The sequence below is a fragment of the Thalia democratica genome, chromosome 1 (assembly GCF_965202585.1).
Source record: "Thalia democratica chromosome 1, ktThaDemo2.hap1.1, whole genome shotgun sequence".
NCBI lineage: Eukaryota > Metazoa > Chordata > Thaliacea > Salpida > Salpidae > Thalia > Thalia democratica.
Window position 1 is genome coordinate 56706369 of NC_139165.1, and position 21921 is coordinate 56728289.

The 21921-nt window shown below is 26.8% G+C and overlaps 1 protein-coding gene across 2 annotated transcripts; it reads left to right on the forward strand.

Annotated features, from left to right (window-relative positions):
• The first annotated feature begins 393 nt into the window (after positions 1–393).
• Positions 394–19978, forward strand: LOC145849878 (uncharacterized). 2 transcript variants are annotated; one of them, XM_082954975.1, is made up of 8 exons: positions 394–857; positions 1010–1166; positions 3954–4181; positions 4647–4850; positions 5998–6141; positions 11261–11450; positions 11635–11769; positions 19235–19978. In XM_082954975.1, the coding sequence occupies exons 1-8, from the start codon at positions 435–437 to the stop codon at positions 19368–19370; spliced, it is 1617 nt and encodes a 538-aa protein (XP_082811101.1). In that variant the 5' UTR covers positions 394–434; the 3' UTR covers positions 19371–19978. The 2 variants fall into 2 exon arrangements, with proteins under 2 accessions (XP_082811101.1, XP_082811110.1); XM_082954984.1 differs by having other exon boundaries at positions 6013–6141.
• The last annotated feature ends 1943 nt before the right edge of the window (positions 19979–21921 follow it).

The window sequence follows — 21921 nt, forward strand, 5'->3', positions numbered from 1 at the left end:
CAGATTACTCAGGACAGTTCAAGGTCACTAAAGACAGCTTTTAGTCAATCATGACAGTTTTTATGACTAAAAGAATGGCAACCTTGCAACTTTATTAATTTTTATCCCCAAAAGTTACTAAAACTTTAAATAAAGTTAAACATCAGCTTATCTCTTACACATTATTGTGTAAAAAAAGAATTAATAAAAGTGATTTACAAATAAATATATGTGTCAAATTTTGAAAAGTTTCAATTTTTTATTTATTTATGATTATTATTGTTTTTTTTTGAATATACTTTTTTTTCTATATTTTGTTGTATATGGAAATATATTTAAATTACCGTTGTTTACTGAAAACAAACCTCAATGAAAACATTACGTTATTGTAGATTATGTATTTTTTTCAGAAAAAGCTTTAAAATAAAAAGTAAATTGAAGTCTTCAATCTACTAATGATGAACGCACTTAATTTACAATGTGGAACTAGTAACGATTCTGTTATTGATCTAAATTTTGGTCATAATTCCCTGACCAACCACCACCAAACTACAGATTTAGCACCATTAGACCACTTAGTAAATTCACCTAGTGTTGATACCTTTAATTTTTTGACTGCAAGCAATCCTGTTCCTAATTTAAATGACTACCCTCCAAATATTGCAATATCACCAGGGTCTTGTAAAAGTGCTTTTAGTTGCACATCACCTGGATTTTGCAATTTTCCATCACACAATTTAGAAAATCATCTTCATAATACAAACCAGTGTTCTAATGACTTAAATTTTAATCCAATAACAGTTTCTAAGTCTTCAAATTCTGACTTTAGCCAAATTATAGGTTTCCATAACAAGGGACTGCTTTTTCAAAGTGAACAGGTTTTTGAATTTCTATACTTATTAAAATTTGATTCTTTGACTTATGTTTTATTTGTATCAATTAGTTTTCTAAAATTAATTTTTCATCAAAGTTGATTCATATTTACATAATTTTAATTGTAGTTCTATATTAATAAATTTTTAATTCAAAGGTATTTGTGAGAGACACTGGATTTGAGTCTTTCCCAGCTAACAGCTCCCAATCTTTCAACTGTGCTATTGGTCAACAAGCTATTAAGCCTGAGTATTCTACGCAGACTTTAAACAATCAGGATGTAAGTGATATGATTCCTTCCTTATCACCTTCAGGTTTGTTTTTGAATTTATATTGGTTTCTTTTATATTTCAAATTTATTTAAAGTACATATAGTTTAAAATTATTTTTATTGAATGTTAGTTTGAATGGATAACTGTTTACTATTCTATAACTGATTTTGCACAATCAGGCTATTAGAATAACTCAGACTAGTTTGAATTTTTTTTAAAACTTCAGCTGACTCGGGCTAAATTTAACTTTTTTGAAAAACATTGGCTTGTTTAAACTTTATTTTATAAAAATCATGCTAGCTTACATAGTTTTATCATAGTTATGTCTTAAGTCTTAGATTAATTTTTTAACTTTGATATAATTTTTTAGTATATGTTTTTATTTTTATTTTAAATATTTAAAATATATAACTTGACTAGCAATAATTTTTTCCTTCACATTTTGGCTCATAAAGTTAATTTTTCAATTTTATCAAAAACTCAGGCCAACTCACGCTAGCTTGATGTAACTCTGGCTTTTTTTGTTCTAAAAAGGTGGCAACCCTGTGTTTAATCTAAGATCATTTTTGTCCAACTAATTTTACATGAAAACTTTTAAAGCTTAAAACTGAAAAAAAAAAATAACTTGCCTCATAAATTTACCTGCAATTAAAAAAAAAAACTTTTTTTAAGATAAACTTATGATTTTACATCATAAAATTTTTAATATTAAAGAGTTGTCATTGTAGTTTTTACTCATTTGATTCCAGTTACACTTATTGTTAAATATATTTTAATTATATTTTGTGATATTAAGTGTATTTGTTATAAAAACTTATTGTCTGACCACATTGTTTGCTATTTAGTTTTATATGAAATATAGAAAAGTTGTAATGAATGAAACATTTAAACTTTAAGTACTTGTTAGAATTATTATTTAATAAATAATAACATGCAAATATTATGTGTATTATATATTAAATAACAAATATAATAGAACATAAAAACAACTAAAAGTAAAAATTATGTATTAAGGCTAGTAGATAGAGTGGGGGCAAGAATGTTTTTTATTAAACATTGATCTTCTTTTAATACTATGAACTAAGTAATCATTTATAAAACACAGAAAAATAAATCATTTTTTTAGATTAATTCAGCTTTTTATATCAAAAGTTGAATTCAAATTTATAGAGGAAACTTTTTTTATGGGCAATCATCTTAAAACAAAGATGAATCTTTTTTTTTGTAAGATTTTAAGCAAAGTATTTTCTTGCATGATTTCAAAATATGCTATTGTAGCATTCATGCCATAAAAAAGCAGTTGAATTTAATAAAGATTATAATTTTTTTTTGAAAGATATATTTTCAAACTAAAAATTAAAAAACAGTACAGTATACTAGTTTATTTTCTAACAAAAGATAGGCTGAGAAAGTTTGAAAAAGATTGCTTGAATAAATTATTTTTTTTTCACCATCTAGTTTGCCCCATCTACAAACAACTTGTTGTTTTAAAATTTTATTGATTTTAATCTCTTATATCTCAAAAATTAGCTTTAATTTAAATGTTTGATAAATAAAATATAAAAAGCCTTGTAAAAAAATCCGCAAACTGTCCAAGTTGTAAAAAAAATATGTCTTACTCATCTTATGCCTTTACCAGGGTTGTCAGACATATTCTGTTTTTTTTCCAAAATATTTGCAAAATTTCAGTTTTTTGTCAGTTCAAATGTTATAAAGGTTAGAACCTTTTTGAGTAGATTAATAAATTGTGATTTTCCTTTTAAAGAGTTATTTATATTTTGAAGGCAAATTGTGAGTAAATGTTGGTACAAGTACTTAAACATTTTTGATTTTCTTAAATAAATTTGAGAATAATTTCTAATTTGTTTTGATTAGATTATGTTAATATGTGAACTTATTTCTGAATAAGAATTTAGTTTTTGAAGGCAAAATATCAGTACTTGTCAGTACAAATGCTTTAAAGTTTCTGAATTTCTAAATTATTGAGAATTTTTTTTTTAGTTTTGAGTAGATTGTGAAAATGTGATATAATTTCTAAATATAGATTTAGTTTTTGTAAGCAAAACGTCAATATTTGTCAGTACAAGTACTTAATTTTTTCCAAATTAAGAAAATAATAAGAGAATAGTTTTATTTTGTCTTGAGTAGGTTACCAATATGTAAATTTATTTCTAAATATATGTTTTTTTTGTGACAATACTTTCTGTTAAATATGTCTGTAGCAGTTACACAACTATTCAAGTTACTAAAACCTTCATCATATTTTTATGTACTATAACTTTTGAAATAACTTGAAGTTGGAAAAAAAAAATGTACTAAAAAGTTCTATAATTAGTAAGCTACTTAACTAAAAATTATCAAATAGATCATACCGTTTCATCTACTTATAAGACCAATTTGGTGCCCACAAACAAAGATTTAAACAGGGTTTCCTTAAATAGTTATCATAAACGCCCCTTTGGTAGAATTTAAAAAAATGCCCTATTTTTTAGATGTTGCTCTATTACTATCTAACTACCAATTTACTATTTTTATGCCTTACTAATTTATACCTACCCCTGACAGCTAAAATTCCACCTAAAGGGTAATACTGCCCACTTTGAGAAAATGTCAGTCTAAATTTTGTGTACGAACCCTGCTAATATGGTCATCCAATCTTATTTAAATCAGCAAAGTTTTTTTAGTTTGAAATACTTACTTTTATTTAAAGAAAACGAAGACAAAAAATTAATTAGATCAAAAAAAAAGTGTCTTATCTACAAATGTGCAAACATTAAAGCTTTAACACTTTCTGTTTATTTATCTTCAATACTTTAAACTTTTTATTAGATACATCCAATTCACCCACTATTGACAGTGATAAACTTCTCTCACAAAGTAGTGATAGTTTTGTTGTCAAGTCAGAATATCATGCCATACAGTCTTCTTATAGTGGCTCATCAGATACTACATCTTCTTCATATTCTTTTCCTAGCAATGAATGTGCAAGGAGGAGTCCCCCTCCTCCTAATGTTACTCTTAATCCTAAGGACCATAGAATAAAGTTTCTACCAACAGGCTAGTACTTTAATTTTATAGCTTTGTTTTTTATACTAAATAGTTACACTTTGTGAGTTTTATCAAAATTAGAATTTTTCAAAAGCTTATAGTGGAAGCTATTTAACTAAACTTAATGTATTATTTAAAATTGTGTAAAATTTACCTATAAAAAAGTTTTTGTTTAATATATTTCATAACTTTTTAAATATAAAATTAAAAGTATAAAGATATTATATGGTTTTGTTATTACTTATGTTATTAAAACTTTGCAAAGTAAATTACTTTAGTTGTTAATTTTTATTGGTATTTTAAAATCTTTCTTATAATTTCTGTCTATTTTAAGCAGTGTCTCTAGTTTTTTAAAACATAACATTTCATCAAATATAGATAAGCCTAAAAAAGTTTTAATGATATTTCAGATCTTACTATATTTAAGGGTTGTAATTACGTTTTGTTACAACTGTGCTTTCAACTAACTTATAGACCCTTCAAGTTGGAGCAAAGCAGAAGTAAAGGCGTGGCTACTTTCCATCACTACAGAGTTCAAACTAAAAAATTTGGAGCTTAAAAAATTTGCGAACTCAGATGGCAGCAAACTTTGTCAGATGACCATGCGTGATCTGTGCAGAGTTACTACTAAAGCAAATTCAGATGTCATTTTGAACCAGCTTGCAAAAAAGAAACATAGTTAGTGGCATTTGATGACTATTTTATGTATATTTATACTTTCGTTGTCTAACATTAAAATCTTGGACAGTTTTAAGAATATTTACAACTCTTCAGGTAATTAAAAGAGTTTTAGTTGTTTTAGATTTATGTTATAGTTAAACTAAAAAATATAAATACATAAAATAGTTAATACAAGCTAAATTAATTCTTTTTGTTTTACAAGCTATCATAAAAATTACCTTAATACTCCATGTATTTTATAAAATCCTGGATTATTAAGTTTCTCTAAGCAGTTAAATTTTGGTATTTTGATACAAACCATTGAAAGGTAAGTTACTGAGCTAAAAAATGTACAGTAGTTAAAATAAAAAACTGATTGAAATAATTATGCTTTTTTTAATTCATTATGTTTTTGAATAAATCTTTTTTTAAAGAAGAGTATGTCTAAAGGCCATAGGTGTATAATGTATAATAACATATTTTTTTACAAAAATTAAAATTAGCTCTTAATTGTCAACTAAGATTGTATAGTATAACGTTGATTTTATAGAAATAATAAAATCCATTAATTTTGAGAAATAATTAGTTTTTTTTTAAGCTCTGATTCAAAAACAAAAGGTTAAATTTTCGATTGCCTTTAAATTTGGAACTTTAAACTTTGTTAAAATTCTATCTCCTCTTACAGTTTTGAATAAAATTTTATTATTTGATCTAATTTGTAAGAAATTGTTATTAATAAATTAATTTTTTGTTTATTTAAAAAATGTTTTTTTTTTTTAGTTTATTTGTTTGTAATAGTTTGAAAATTTGTTTCCTACAAGCTGTTATTGATTTATTCTAAATTATTCTGCAAAAGATAAAAAAACTGTAGGAAATAGGTTTATTATAAAACAATCTATATTCGCCTTTTTAGATATCACAAAAGTTATTTGGAATTTTTATGGTTCTATAAAAACTCACTAATAATTCATACTTTAAGCTTTCAGGCAAAAGTCAATGTTAGTTTTTGTAAAAGATATTTTAGACCTCTACCCCTATTCTCTTTTTAATAGATTTTTACCACCATCGTAAGTTGAAGTTTAATGGAGATAATAAATATTTTACATGAAAAACGGTTGCTTAATAACTGTATATTGATTAACAGTCAAACACTAATATCCCGTAGTTTCATTTCGAACAGAAACACAACAGTGTGGTCCGTTTGGAAATGGAATAATGGATCCTTTCCAAGCTGCTCAAGCAAGACAGCCGCATATAAAGGATCCTTATAAGCTTTTTGGACCAATTTGTATGGAGCTGTCAAATCCTGGTTTGTTTAAAGTAATTTCAAAATAGTTTGCAAAATTAAGGTGATTAAACATATTTATTGCTTTTAGTTACATTTCAGATGCCATTTGCAACCTAGTATAAATAAACATAAATTTAGGGTATGTGCGCATCAGGCTAAACCTTTTTTTTTTTGAAAATATTGCAAAATATCAGTTTTTAAATTTTTTTAACTTGAAAATTTTAGAATTTAATTTTATGTCATTTCAAATGCTTGAAAACCTCTGCAAAAAAAATTGAGAATGATTTTTATTTTTCTTGAGTAAATCTTGTTAAGGTATGAATTTATTTCTAAACACGAGTTTAGTTATTAAAGACAAAATCAGCCATTATTTGTAAATACAAATGCTTAAAACCTTTTGTTAAATCTCTAAAATAATTTTAAGAATCTTTATTATTTTGTTTGGAGTAGATTATGTATGTCATAATTATGAAAGTTCATTAAAAATATACAGTTTAAACATTACCGTTCAATTCAACAACTTAGCGGTTTCTTTGAATTTGTTTACATCAGATTTTTTAAAGAGATTAGTAGGTTTAACTGTTTTAATTATTAATTTAAAAGCTTTATAAAAATACTTTTTAGATAAAAACTCTTAGCAGTTTATTCATATATTTTACCGTTGTTTATTTAAAACTATTAGAGATATTCACAAGACTAAAACTTAGCTTTGATATAAGCTTCTATCCATATATTCATAGTAGAATTATGATAGTTGTTTTTATTTTACTTTTTTTTTTGCTTTATTATAACACTTAGACAATTTCAATTAGCAAAATGAAGCTTATTTAAAAATTTAGTTTTTCATTTAAAAAGTTCAAAATAAGCGATAAAAGTATGTATTTAAAATAACAAGTATATAATAAATTTATTTTCAACAGTTTATATTTTTTAAATCTAGTAAATTTACTATAATTAGTTAAGTGATAGCATTATATCAAAAGTTATGGGAAAAACTTATTTCAATGATATTTGGTTGATAAATAAAGACCAGTTAAAATATTTAAGTTGCTTGGTAAGCGATTGATAGATGTTGAAAAATAACTTTTTTAAGTTTTCAGTTTTTTTAAGTAGTGTTTGTTAATATTTTTATTTTGTTTATTTACTAGTTAAGACCCCCGATACCCAAAATGACTTCTAAAGGGGATTTTCCTTACTTTGAAAAAATATCATGCTAAATCAGTCAAAATCAGTCTAAATTAAAAAAAAATCGCGCACGAACCTTGTAGATTACTTGTTTTATTTTTATCGTATACAAATGTTTTCGACATAAATATACTTTATGTCTTTTTAAGTGTAAAATGAAATTAAATTTACATAAAGAATAAGTAAAATAAGTTTGAGATGTTTGACGTATTCAAATAAGATTTTTGCTATAAATAATTTTTGTTGTGCTTAAAATAAACGAAATTTAAGTAAAAATATGCTATTAGTTACTTGGTAGTGTTGCTATACCATTTGATGTAATTTGAGTTTTTAACTAAGGCCTTTGTTCTTCGATTATTATCGATTATAAGCTGTAAAATTTGCTATTCTTACACAGTTTTTGAACTCTAAAATTTGTACAATGTCTATGTTTGTAAGTGTGTAGTTGAATTAGTCATCAAATGTTGCGCTGTTTTTGTTTGTACAACAGTTGTATACAATCCTTTGGAAAACTTATCTCTCCTATGTAGGAGGTGCTCTGATCGGCAGAGCAAGTGCATTTATAAATGACATTTGTGTCAAATATTTCTGAGCATTTGACTTTATTGCTGAAGTAGTCAGAAAATTTTTTGCTGGTGGTTGCCTGTTTGGATACAGTAATGTGTGTTTGAAAAATATGTACGTTTTAGGAATCGTAATGAGCAGTTGCCGACTTAAACTATTTTAAAATAAGATAATTTTCAATTTAGGATTTCGTTCTAGATATAATATTAATCTTTTGGTTTTGTTTAAACGTGGAGTTGTCGATTTTATGAACTTCGTAAAATTTCTAAATTTTAGTTAGTTAACTTTTATAGGATATTGATTTCGTAACAATAAGTTTTTAATTTTTAATATACTTTTTAGAAAACGACAAAGTTAGAGCATATATTAAGTGCTCTGTTTAGCTAAAAGTTATAGAGTCAAAAATTTCAAATACACTTCTTGATTTTTGATCTGGAGACCTCTAACTTTCAGAAAGCATCCTTTGAAAAAAAATGTTGAATGAGTTTGAAAAAAGAAAATAAAAGTTTGTATGGCCAATAAAGTTTAAAAAATTGTAATTTTTCGTTCTAAATTAATTTTATAAAGACTAGACTGAAGACTTAAAAAAAATACTCAGAAATTGTAGGAGGAGATAGATTTTTAATGAATTAGTTTTTTTTTTGACTAATTACTTTGTGCTTTCAGGATGGACAGGTGATGCTTTTAAACTTTGATCGTTTATATAGTTAAAACTCTTTTAGTTTCAAAAGAAAAAAAGAAAAGTATGTGATAGCATAGTTATTTAATTTAAAAAAACTGGCCCGAAAGTCCCTTAAGCTTTAAATTTTTACGAAAGTTATTTAAAAGTAATATTTTTCTACTTTTCTGGTAAAACTTTTATACAAACTAAATAAGAATATTTTAAAATACTTTTTTTTTTCTGTTATAGATTTTAAAAAAGTTTTTATTAAAAATATTCAATCAAAGTTGTTGTATTATAAAACTAACTTATTATTTATTACAAATAGTATAAGTAACAGTCGATTTAACATGTTGTTATAAGTGGGACAGAAATAATTTATCAAAAATTTATAACATTAACTCAACTGTGTTTTTGAGTATCTCTTAGCCTACACATTTCTTGAATAGTTACAAGTACTAAAATCAATTTTTTGTTTTTCATGTTATTTAAATCAAAGTTAATTTTTAAACTTCCGGTTGTCATTTTATAGTTTAATTGTTTCTTATTAGTAAAATTGTATATTGTGTTTTTATTAATTCGAGAATTTTTCTATAAAATTTTTACAAAGATATCTTTAATTTGTATGGGTTAAAAATACGTTTGTAAGAAGACACATGTAGTTTTAAACTAAAAATAAAATATTCACAATAGCATAACAATACTTTTAAAATAAGTTTTTAAGTAAACTTTCTTTTACACCTTGAATTTGTTAGAATCTAAAATGGGAAAGCGCAAAAAATTTCATGTTAAAAAAAGATTATTAATCTAAAAAAAAGTCCTTACTGTATATATAAAAGTTATGAGGTATAAAGTTAAATTACTTTTTTATTATTTTATGTGAATAAACATATATTAGAAATAACAGTAACTTTTCTAACTTAAAAAAATTATAAAATAATTTAAAGAACAAAAAACATTCTTTAAATAAAAAAATGTAGAAAATATTATCCATCAAAATACGCATAATTAAGTAAATCTAAATGAAAAGCAAGATACTTTAGCTCCTCGCTTCAAATTTAAACAGTCATTTTATTGATTTACTTAATATAAATTAGTAGTTTTACTATTGATTTTATTAAACATAAACCTTCAGCTGTTTATTGAGCCTTGTACTAACTATAAAAATGCTCAATTTATTTTTGTTATGATTTAGATAGTTAAAATTGAAAGCATAACTTAGTTAGATTTCAATTATTTTTGCGCCTGCCTGTAAATTTATTTTTAGTTTGATTAACAGTTTTAAACAAATATAGAATGTTTTAGATACTTATAAAACTTTAAAAAAATTAAACCAGTGAGAAAAATTTAGAACTAATTAATAGATTTGTGATAGCATAAAGTTTATGTTCTATGGATACTTATTTAGCTTCTCATAATATTTTCCAATTATTTTAGTACTTCGTTTCAAACTATACTAGTTAAAAGAATTTGATGCTCCTTTTTTTTTGTTATATGTTATAACTTTTTTTATACATTGCATTCACTTATGACCTATCTAAAATGCTTTCACAATACTTGTATTAATGAGACCTATACTGCAGTTTAAACATAAGCAAACTTTATTTAATCGTTATGTATAATTTTATAATTAGATTTCAAATCTATGGAAGTTAATAAAGTTTATTATAGATAAAAGTTATTAGAAAAACTTAGCTAAATTTTATTTTCACATTTTAAATAAAAAAATTGTTAGATGTTTGTTAAAAGTAGTTGTCACAATGCACTACAGGTTTATAAAAAATAATTTTGAGTTTTTATATTTTTAGTTTTCCTTTTCTGTTTAGTATGAATTTACATCTTAGTACAAAAAAAAAGATTTTCAACAAGGTGCAACTTTTTTAAACAAAAACCTAGTCTCAATGACCTAAAAATAAAGTGAGTTATATTAATTTACCCTGAATCAACCTGAGTTTGTTAACTATCTGAAACAAAATTTTTAACAGTCATAAAACTTAACAAGTTAACTATTAATCAAGCTAAAATACATAAAAATAGTAAAAAAACAAGAGAACAACTTTTTATAAAAACATATCTTTTCAGAAAAAAAGAAAAGATTTAAAGTTTAAACAAATAGCCTGTGTTTTTAAAAAATGTTCAACCTAGCCGGAGCTGGCCTGAGTTTTTCAAAAACTTAAAAATAGTCTGAGTGTGTGGCAACCCTGAGCTTAAATAGATATACTAAATTCTTTGATTGTTTTAGGTGGGCAACTGCGCCAATATCCTACCACACGAATCGCCCTTGGTATAATTCTTAAAATCACAACTATATTTATTAAATTTTGAATATGATGGTAAAAGTCTTGGTTGAAATATTTTCGTTCGACGACCAAAACTGAGGTTATACTATCAAAATTCACCCGCGTTCAAAATCCACCCGTTTTTTTCTTTATTTATTAATATGTTTGATATATTTTTTGCATTTTTTATTTATTTTTCACTCACCGTTACCCCTTACCCTCGATCGGTAAGCGGTTCTCGAATTTGACTGGGTGGATTTTGACCGCGGGTGGATTTTGAACGTGTCCCAAACTGAGTGTCTCTCAATTGGTTATAATCAAATTAGTATGTTGGATTTAACTTTATATATCTGTTTTATTTTGATGATTAATATTGAAAATTTTGCGCTCACATATTGACAAATGAAGATCAATGTTATAAAATATTACCATGAAATTATTTTGTAAACAGGTTCTAGTCAGATCCAGTTGTGGCAGTTTTTAATGGAGCTGTTAACCGTTGCATCAAATGCACCTTGTATTGCATGGGAAGGAGTTACCGGTCAGTTTAAAATGGTCGACCCTGATGAGGTAGCAAGAAGGTGGGGTGAGAGAAAAAGCAAGCCTAACATGAACTACGATAAATTAAGTCGAGCGCTAAGGTGGGTGACTGTTAAAAAACACAAGTCAATTAATAAATGAAAAAGTCTCGTCACAGGACTAAATTGTTTACATGATTCTTTAAGACATATCATTTTTATTTAAATAATTTTTTTGACTTTATTTAACCTTAGTTAAGGCCGTAGAGAGTACAAATTTTGAAACACTAATGTCAAAGTTATATAGGTACTACTATGACAAGAGCCTAATGACAAAAGTGCACGGCAAGCGATACGCCTACAAATTTGACTTTAATGGAATATATCATACTTTGCAAATGAACGCCAAGCCTCCCTCAAACCAACCAAGTCTGTTCTACAGGTTCGTTTATTTTACATTCCTGTATAATATAAAAATTATACGTTATTGAAAAAAATGACAAATTTAGAACAAATAGTTAATTTAAAAAAGTTTAATTATGGTAGCTCTGTGTAAATGTAGCTTTTCCCGCATTAATGTATTGTAGTCACATTTGTAGTACAGTGATACTTATAAAAGAGATATTTTCTAAGCTAATATTTAAACTTATCTTCTTGTGTTTTACAGGACTGCCACTTTCTCAGTTTGACTATGCTCAATTTTGTTATTTTTAAATAAGCTAGTTTATTTTTTCTCTAAATCTCTAAATGCGGAAAAAATCGAAATTTTAAAAGTTAAAAATTCTGAATCTCTAAACAAAAGAAACAAATTACAAACTGGCTGCAAACATTATCGTAAACAATTTATCTAAAAACTCTGTTAGTAATTTTGTCTAAAATCAACTATATATTCTATTATTACGTAATACCTAATTTTGTATAATTTTATTGCTGTACTTACAAGTTTGCTTTTCATTGAATAAAACTTGGCTGAAGACGCGTATTAAACGCAGAAACAGCTGTCCCAAGCAAAAGTATATTTTGTGTATTTTAGTTCTATATATATATATATATATATATATACACACGGGAGCCGATCATTTCTAACCCGCTATCATTTCTGACCCGTTCACTTCTAACCCGATCATTTCTAACCCGATCATTTCTAACCCGATCACTTCTAACCCGATCACTTCTAACCCGATCACTTCTAACCTGATCATTTCTAACCCGATCACTTCTAACCCGATCATTTCTAACCTTCAACCATTTTTCAACCCTTCAAATCTAAGAGCTAAGCGAAATCTGAAGAAAGTCACCATACGTGATCTTTTATTTGCTGACGATGCTGCACTCGTGGCTCACTCTGCCCAAGACCTGCAGACACTGCTGAATCAGTTTTCTTCGGCATGCTCGGATTTCGGCCTTACTATAAGCCTTAAGAAGACTAAAATTCTAAGTCAAGGAACAAATATTTTACCATCAATCAAGATCAATTGTAAGGATATAGAGAATGTATACCTTGGCTCAAATGTTGCGTCAAACGCATCATTGGACAAAGAAATAAATAGTCGCATTGGCAAAGCATTAGGCACTTTCGCTCGCTTGACTGCAAGAGTTTGGGATAACCAAAAGCTAAGCATTCGAACAAAGGCTAACGTTTACCGTTCCTGTGTCTGCAGTACTCTGCTTTACGGTAGCGAGACATGGACGTTACCTAGCGTACAGGAGAAGAAAATCAATACCTTCCACCTACGATGCCTTCGTCGCATCCTTGGAATTACATGGCAGCAAAAGATCACCAATGAGGAAGTATTGAGACGTACTGGTCTTACCACTATGTACTTTACCCTCAGTCAGCGCAGGCTTCGCTGGCTCGGTCATATCCTGAGAATGAATACTGAGCGGATCCCAAAGTTTCTATTGTATGGCGAGTTGGTCGTTGGCAAACGAAACCGAGGACGTCCAAAATTACGTTTTAAGGATGTATGCAAGCGCGACCTAAAAAGCTTGAACATTGGAACTGATGATTGGGAGTTGCTTGCAAATGACCGTGCCAAATGGAGATCAACTATACACAAAAGACTGCAAGAAAGAGAAAGGGAATATTTTAGAAAAACGAAGAAGAAGATGAAGAAATAAGAAGCAGAGTGAATTTAATTTTTTTTTTTTTTTTTTGAACATGTAATTTTTTTTATTTTTTTTTCTTCTCTGTGCACAACACGCATAGCCGATCTCGGCTGATAGCGGGCCTTATTATTATTATTATTATATTTCTAACCCGATCATTTCTAACCCGATCACTTCTAACCCGATCACTTCTAACCCGATCATTTCTTACCCGATCACTTCTAACCCGATCACTTCTAACCCGATCATTTCTTACCCGATTACTTCTAACCCGATCATTTCAAACATAATCATTTCTAACCCGATTATTTCTTACCCGATTTACCCCAATCTTTTCTAACCCGATCATTTTTAACCTGATCACTTCTAACCCAATCACTTCTAACCCGATCATATCTAACCCATTCTACTTGTTTATTTTTTTTCTTAATTTTAATCTAGTCTTTAAAAACTAACTAGTCTTTATAAAATTATTAAAGTAATATTTTTTAGTTTCTTTAAAACATTATGATTTTAATGTGTTACGTAAAAAACATTGTTAATATAAACCTTAACTTTAGTATTAAGTAAACATAAGTTAAATTTATTTTTATCACCTCGTTTTTTTATATTTCATTCTACACATAATTTCAATTTTTTTCATTATTTAATATATTTTTGTTCTTTTTATCTACTTTAACAAACGTTTTTCGTTAATAATATACAACTCACTAAATCGTTTACTTTACAATATTTTGAACTATTCTTTGTAGGACTTTAAAGTAAGCAGTTATAACTATATTTAAGATTTATCTTATAATAATTCCCGTGATTATAATAATTTTATAATAAGCAAATTTTAAAAAGCAAACCTTTAAAATTGTAATATTCAGATTCAAAAACCGTTATATTACGGTCTAAAAACTACAATGTAAGTCTGTTGTAAATGTTGCATTATTTCTGACTAATGTATTAGTGCTTTATAGTAGGTTATTTTTAAGTTTTATTTTGATAACTTTTACAAACTGTTATACAACTTGCATAGGCCTATTAAGATAATGGAATTCAAACAAACATTAGTAGAAATTAAATACTTCTATTATATTAAGTGAAAAATTCTGATTTTTAGGTTTAACTTTAAAATTAAAACAGTTATGTCGTATAACAAACTGCAAAGTATTTTACGTCGATTGACCGTCTTGATTTCACATCATTAATAAATTCCTACTTAGTCCTAGAGCAAAAAAGTCACTAACAATTAAACAGACATGTTTATTTGTATAACAAGTCCGAGGTTAGTCTAATCTCGCCCAGGTAATCTTCTTTAAAACCTTCACTTAAATCTATATAATATACAAAATGTTTTAATTTCGACTTAAATTAGTACTTTAGAAGACAATAATATCTTTAAAATTCACTTTATTATGAACAGAGTTGAAATAACGTAAGTATAAACGAAATAAGTACTGATAAACATTTTGAAAAAGAGTAATAAATAAATTATAGTTAAATTAAGTATAACTAGGAGCAGAAGTTTATAAAAACTACATCAAGTTTTTTGTTTCCTTTAATCAACTATTTTTTTCAGACGATTATTACAAGCAACATGTTTACTTTTTATCAAATACAGTAAAGCCAGCTTGAAGTCTATTGACTTTATTCTCGGTGTTTTTTTGCACCTCTAATTTTCTAGAAACCTATGTTAGAGTTTCACAATACAAACAAACTTTATTATTTTATTATAAATTAAAAAAAAATATAGATTAATCAAGTAACTCATACTCATATTTCATATTTAATTATCGCTGAATAATCTTAAGTTCTTGTGTTTTCGGAAACTTGTGAAACAATAAATTTTAAGAGATATCAAAAAAAATTTTAAAGAAGTTTTTATTATTAATTGTGTGAAACGGTTTTTGAAATTTTAAATTTTGAAAACTTTTAAATATTTATGAGAAATTTAAATTTGTTTTTCTCTACATACATCATATTTTGAATGAAAAAAAAGCAAAATAATAAGTTTTCGACACTAAACTTTTATAGTTAAGTTTATTATATAATGTATCTTATTTTATTTTTAAACGTAATTTACCATTGGCTAAAAGAAAGAAAATTGAATTTAAGTTCTAGTAAATGACGGGTTCTAAATATTCAAAAACGTCTACCTCTACTTTTGACTTTTTAAACAGTATACACTTTCGTTTTAAGAATTTAGATTTTAATAATGATAATTTTTAATGAAACCACCATACTAATTACGATTACTAAATTTTATTAACTGTATTATTTCTAGTTTCATATAAACTGATATTAATATTCTTAAAAAGTTGTATTTTAAATAAATTCGCCTTAAATTTGAATGCAACTTGCCAATCTGGTCTCCATACTTAAAAAATGTATATTAACCATATAGAATCTCTTAAAAGAAAAAGTACGGAGTAGTCTTTAAAGGCTGCAAAACTCATTATATTTCTTACATTGACGACTATTAAAACTTAATACTTAATCTTTGGAATACAGAAAACTTATAATTTTCCTAATGCTTTTTAAAACTAATTAACTACAGTTAATTAATAATCCACTTTTAACTTAATTTAAATAATAAGTTACCACGAAAATAAACCATTGATTTATAAACCTAAATAAACCATTATAAACCACTGATATAATATGTAGAACTTGGGTAACTCTATAGTTTGATTTTATTAGCAGCGCCTTTCCTCTGTAAATAATATAAGATTTTTCAATATTTTTGATAGATATTTTTTTAACCTGTATTCCTAATGTGCTTTGGAATTTAAATTTTGTGGTTAGTCAATGAACTTGATTTTTTTATTTTTTTTTAAATTGTCTGTACCTTTGTTTCAATAATGTTTATTTTAATTGTATCGATTATGCTTTGGCGACAAAAATAATTTATAAAAAAACAATGAAATACCAATCGGTTGCACAAGTGTACAGAACCTAACTCTAAAAGTCAAGATGTGTATATCCGGTTGATTTTTGAACAAGAATAAGTTTTATTCATGAACTTTTGTAGTTTGTTTGAATTCTGACATTCTAGTATATTCTAAAAGAATTTTATAAGAGTAACCATGAACCTTCTTTTAATAAAGAATTGCGTAATTCAGACTATTTTGCTGATTTCTGCACTAAAATCATTGAAATAATTTACTAAATCGTCTCGATATGTGTTGCTGAAATTTTAAAGAATGTTTTTTTTTCTTAAAAAGAAATCGGAAATTAATTCATAAATTGAAAGATTGTGCAACTGTTTTTGGTTTTATTGGAACTCACTGATCGATGAAAGAATTGGTGTTAAACTTGCTTATTATGGAGTCAATACCAAATTTGTTAAAAACCTTCTTCAATCATAAATTAATCGATTAGTATTATACTTAAGTGTTAAATTCTTTTGCTGATAATCTATAAATATTGGATAAAACTATAGTTTATGATTTAAGGTACTATATAAATTTGCGTCTCTTTGTTAAGTGTCATTCAGTTTAAGTTGCCCAGACTTTGATGCCTGGGTGTAGCGTAGGATAACAAACTTCCCATAGCAATGAATATCTAAAACTAAATTTTAACAAAAGCTATCTGAACATTAAGTTTTAGTTTAAACAAAACCAACTAAATTTCATTAAAAAAAACTGTTGAGATTAACTTGTTTTTAAAACAAATCGTTATTTTAAAACAAATCGTTAAATTAAAACAATAATAAACAAATATATTAATACAGATCGGGTTAGTAGTTGTCGGGTTAGATCGGGTTAGAAAAGATCGGTTTAGATATGATCAGGTTAGAAATGATCGGGTTAGAAATGATCGGGTTAGAAATGATCTTGTTTGAAATGATCGGGTTAGAAATGATCGGGTTAGAAATGATCGGGTTAGAAGTGATCGGGTTAGAAATGATCGGGTTAGAAATGATCGGGTTAGAAATGATCGGGTTAGAAGTGATCGGGTTAGAAGTGATCGGGTTAGAAGTGATCGGGTTAGAAGTGATCGGGTTAGAAGTGATCGGGTTAGAAGTGATCGGGTTAGAAGTGATCGGGTTAGAAGTGATCGGGTTAGAAGTGATCGGGTTAGAAATGATCGGGTTAGAAGTGATCGGGTTAGAAATGATCGGGTTAGAAATGATCGAGTTAGAAATGATAGTAAACCATATACACAAATCAATCATATATATATATATATATATATATCATATATACATGTATAATCATACATATATATCATTCCCTAACTGTAGCAACTAAAATAGGCAAAGAATTCTTAAACCTGGTAAATAAACACTTTGATACAAACCACCCATATCACAAAATCTTTATCAGGAACACACTCAAAATTTCATATAGCTGTATGGAAAATTTTAAAACAAAAATTCTTAAACACAATAACAAACTATTAAACAACCTAAACTTCAAACAACAAGAAAAAACCTGCAACTGCAGGAAAGAAAAATGCCCGTTAAACAATAATTGCCTATCAAAAAATATAATCTACCAAGCAACTATAAAAACAGATGATATAACAAAATTTTACTTGGGTTTTCAAGTGTCTTTGCATTTTGAACTTTTTTTTGTATTTTCCATGTTTATCATGCGGTATATTTAGAATTCTCTCCCAATTTTTTTTTATGAATAATATTTTGAAAGATAATTTTGATATGTACTCTTTAGCACTTTTAGTGTCGTAAAAACTAAACGAGTTAAAAACATTTAAATTGTATACATTTAGCGCATTAAAGATTTAATTTGTCAAAAAGCTGCAAAATTGCAAAATTGATTCTAATGAAAGCTGTAGCTTTTTCTTTAAAATTCAAAATCATACAATTTTTTGTTACAAAAATTTGCATAATTTAATGTTGTATCTATTGACTACATTAAATATTTGATTTTGAAAACGATATAAATGTTGTTGATTTAAATTGTGATTTTCTTATACTTATTTTCTATGAAAGTTTTATGGGTTTACACAAGTGGCAACACATAAAGAGTCGTAGGGGGTGTAGAGTAAAATAAATTGCCTTGTATACAATTATCACTCTTACTTCAACATTCAATTTTTGAAGTATTTACATAACTGCATATTTTCATATTAAACTCCATAACATTAGAGGTAGTTTAAATTGCTGTGTTCGCGCAGGACGTTATCACGCGTCATTTCAGATGTTTAAATTTTTGCAGATTCGTAACTTTTTTGAGCTAGCTACGTCCCTGCCCCAAACTCTTACCCTTGCATGGTAAGAGGTTCTCAGATTTCATTGGGTGGGAATTTTGCGCGGGTGGGAATCGATCGTGAATTGGAACTGAGCGGTTCCCTTATCATACATATGTTTTTTTTAAACACATTAATGAACTTTCGTCTTATGTTGATTTTCGCTGAGTTACTAAAAGAGTGATTAAACTGAACACGTGTTATTTTTTTATAACTTTTTTTAACTCAGGGTGTTTGATTTTGTATGTACTTTTGTTTTATTTAAAAAAATACGTTTCTTATAAAAAAATGCACATTTATTTTTTTGTTTAACAGTAATTTGAATCTGATTATTAATTATCAAATGATAACTGTTTTCATATTTTTTCTTAGTTTTAGTTTTTAAGACATTATTAGAAATACAATAAGGTTTATTTGATTTACAAAGACAGCCGTAGCTCTCTGAGACTAGAGTATCAATAAAACCGAAAAGTTACGAACTCCCTGATCCGGTAGATCACTGATAAGGATTTAATTTTCTCAGAAGCCCAATGCTTACAATAACCTATAATAACTCATTAGTTGAAAAGTTTAATTTATGATAGAAATAATTACAGTTCAAGGCAATCTCGTGTGAGGCAGCAAGCTAGGCAGTCGCTTTGTAAGCTTGGAAAATTATCCAAAGCAGGAATGATTCCTCCTGGAATGACTGACCCACCTTCGAAAAATCACCACATGTCCACCAGTTCATAACTTTTTTATTTAAGTCATACAGAAAAAAACTTTGCTTGTTAAGATATTTGGCCAAAGCTTATTTTATTATCACCAGTTTTCAAATAAATTGCTGCTTATTATTACAACTGTAGTTCGAGTTTACGCCTGAGAAAAGTGATGCTTTAAGTATAACCCAAAGAATTGTTATTGTGCCTTTTAAACATTTTATTATTCAGGCCAAAGCTGACAATTAAAAAAAATACTAGTTACACTAAACATGAATTTTCTTTTATTATGTAATCATTTAGTTTTAATATTGTAAATTGTTGTCAAAACGATTTGAATCTCTAATGATTACATTTCAAACTTGAGTTTCTAATCATATTATTTTTTCACATCTTTTAAAATTTACATAGGCTTTTTCGTTGTCTGATTTAAAAAAAATTATATCCAATACAATCAAAATACGTACCATAAATAGTTTAATTTTTGAAAGACTTAACGTTAGTTTCTGTAATTAAATTTATAAGTGCATTTAAATCGTGATTCTAAAATAATAAATATTTGAATGTCAGGCATATAATTTATCTTTTCATTAGAGTAGTTAAAATTGAAGTAATCTTTACCATAGTTTGTTTGTAAACTGCATACAGATTTTTTCTCTGAAAAATTTATTATTAGACTATTTTATTATAAAACGAATTTATCATCTATTACTTTTACTTTTTTTGTTTAGTTCTAGTTAAATTTATTTCTCATATTTCAATCAATTTTTCTTATTATTATTTTAGTTTTTTAGTAAAATTTTTATCACGATCTAGATTTTAAAATTTCAACAAACATAATTTATTAAAACATAATTATTACATTTTTACTGTACCTTACCTCATAATTTTTTTGTTTTGCATATATTTGTTTTTCTAATCACATAGTCTACAAGGTGTTAATAGTTAGTAGTAGTTTAATAAAATAAAAGTTCTCTGAAATAAATTTTTGCTTTTAATGTTTTACATCAACTAACAAATTAAAAATACATAGATTTTTAACTTCTTTTCTTGTAATTCAAAGTTGATAAAAGTGTAACATAAAAATAATTCATCTATAGTTCTGCTAGCTTTTAGGACACGACTGTGACGTTTCTTAAGGGTACAGAAACACAGTGTTTGACTTAAAATTAAAAATACTTTATATTGAAACTGATAAACCTTGAGCATTTACTACTTCGTATTTTTTCATAATTAAAATCATTAACTCATTGTTGTACTTTATTCTTTTACTGTGTGGTATCTTGTTTTTTTTTCTAATATACTCAAGTTTTATGTAAAATAAGTTATCAAAATAAAATATTATGTTTCCGTAGTTAAACTGAGGTCAATATTAATTATAATTTTACAACTACTTGTTAAAAATAATGTTTCTTTTAAAGTAGTTCACAACTATACAATTTTTACAGCTATATTCACAGTCGAAAACATATTAACTTTTCAATATTTTTAGATTATACTATCCTAGTTTGTTGCAGTAACAATTTCATGCATTAATCAATTCTAATGTAACAATAACGAAACTTAAACTTGTTTTCAAATCAGTTTCAAAATAAAACAGTACAGTAGTAGCTTTCAAAATTATTATATAAACGTTCGCTTAAATACAAGTAATTTTTTAGAAGATCAGTTATTATTGCCGACTAACAGTGGACCCAGTCACGCTGAACTTAAAAAACGCGATAAAATTTTGTTCAAAGTCGATATTTACTATAAAAAATTTAAACTGTTAACGTAGCCAAATGTTGTACTTATTTACTCATAAAGCAAGATAAGAATTATATACCGAATATAATACTCAAATCTGTCCAGTACACAGTCAGCTTCGTTATTGATTTTTATACGGTATTAGGTAAATGAAATAAGTAAATGATTCTAAACTAAAGTATAAGGGAAAAGAAAGTAGAGCTCTTTGAAATGTTTTGAATAAGCCATATTTTTTTTTAAACGAATCATTCTGTCGTACACTCGAGGACGATACTTGTCCAGTGGGACAAGACCTGTCACGGAGTGCAGAGTATTGCGGGTCAATAGGCCGGGGCTCGACGCCTTGTTCTAACAGTCGGTTACTGACTCGTCTTGTAAAGTTAAGCTCACTCTCATTACTAGTTGTATTACTAGCCATGATGTAAGTTATTTAGGGAATAGGGGAGCTAAAGCCACGCTATTGAATTACACTGATGATAATATTTAAACAGGGTATAGGGGTACTAAGCCACACTATTGAACTGCTGGTATCAAACCGATATAACTTAGTTTGATAGAAAATGTTAATAAATGAGAGAGACTGCTTGCAAATTATTTACTAAAATCACAATGATTTACACTTATGAATAATGGTAGCAAAAACTAAAACTTATTTAATTATAGCAGCAACAAAATATAAATTAACTAACAGTTGGTTATGAGAACGTTTTACTCAAAGAATTTAATTGTTTTAAAACTCTTAGAATTAACCTTGACTGAGATCACTTTTAAGAAAAGCAAAACTGTTTGCAAATCTTATTAAACCTTTAGCAAAAACTTTTAACTAGTAGTGTGACTGT

What these genes read in the sequence shown, in the direction of transcription:
- LOC145849878 (XM_082954975.1), top strand. Translation starts at nt 435, where the DNA reads ATGATGAACGCACTTAATTTACAATGTGGAACTAGTAACGATTCTGTT. An exon ending in TGCTTTTTCAAAGTGAACAG is followed by an intron (nt 858 to 1,009) that starts GTTTTTGAATTT and finishes TTTAATTCAAAG; the next exon opens with GTATTTGTGAGAGACACTGG. An exon ending in AAATTAAGTCGAGCGCTAAG is followed by an intron (nt 11,451 to 11,634) that starts GTGGGTGACTGT and finishes AAAGTTATATAG; the next exon opens with GTACTACTATGACAAGAGCC.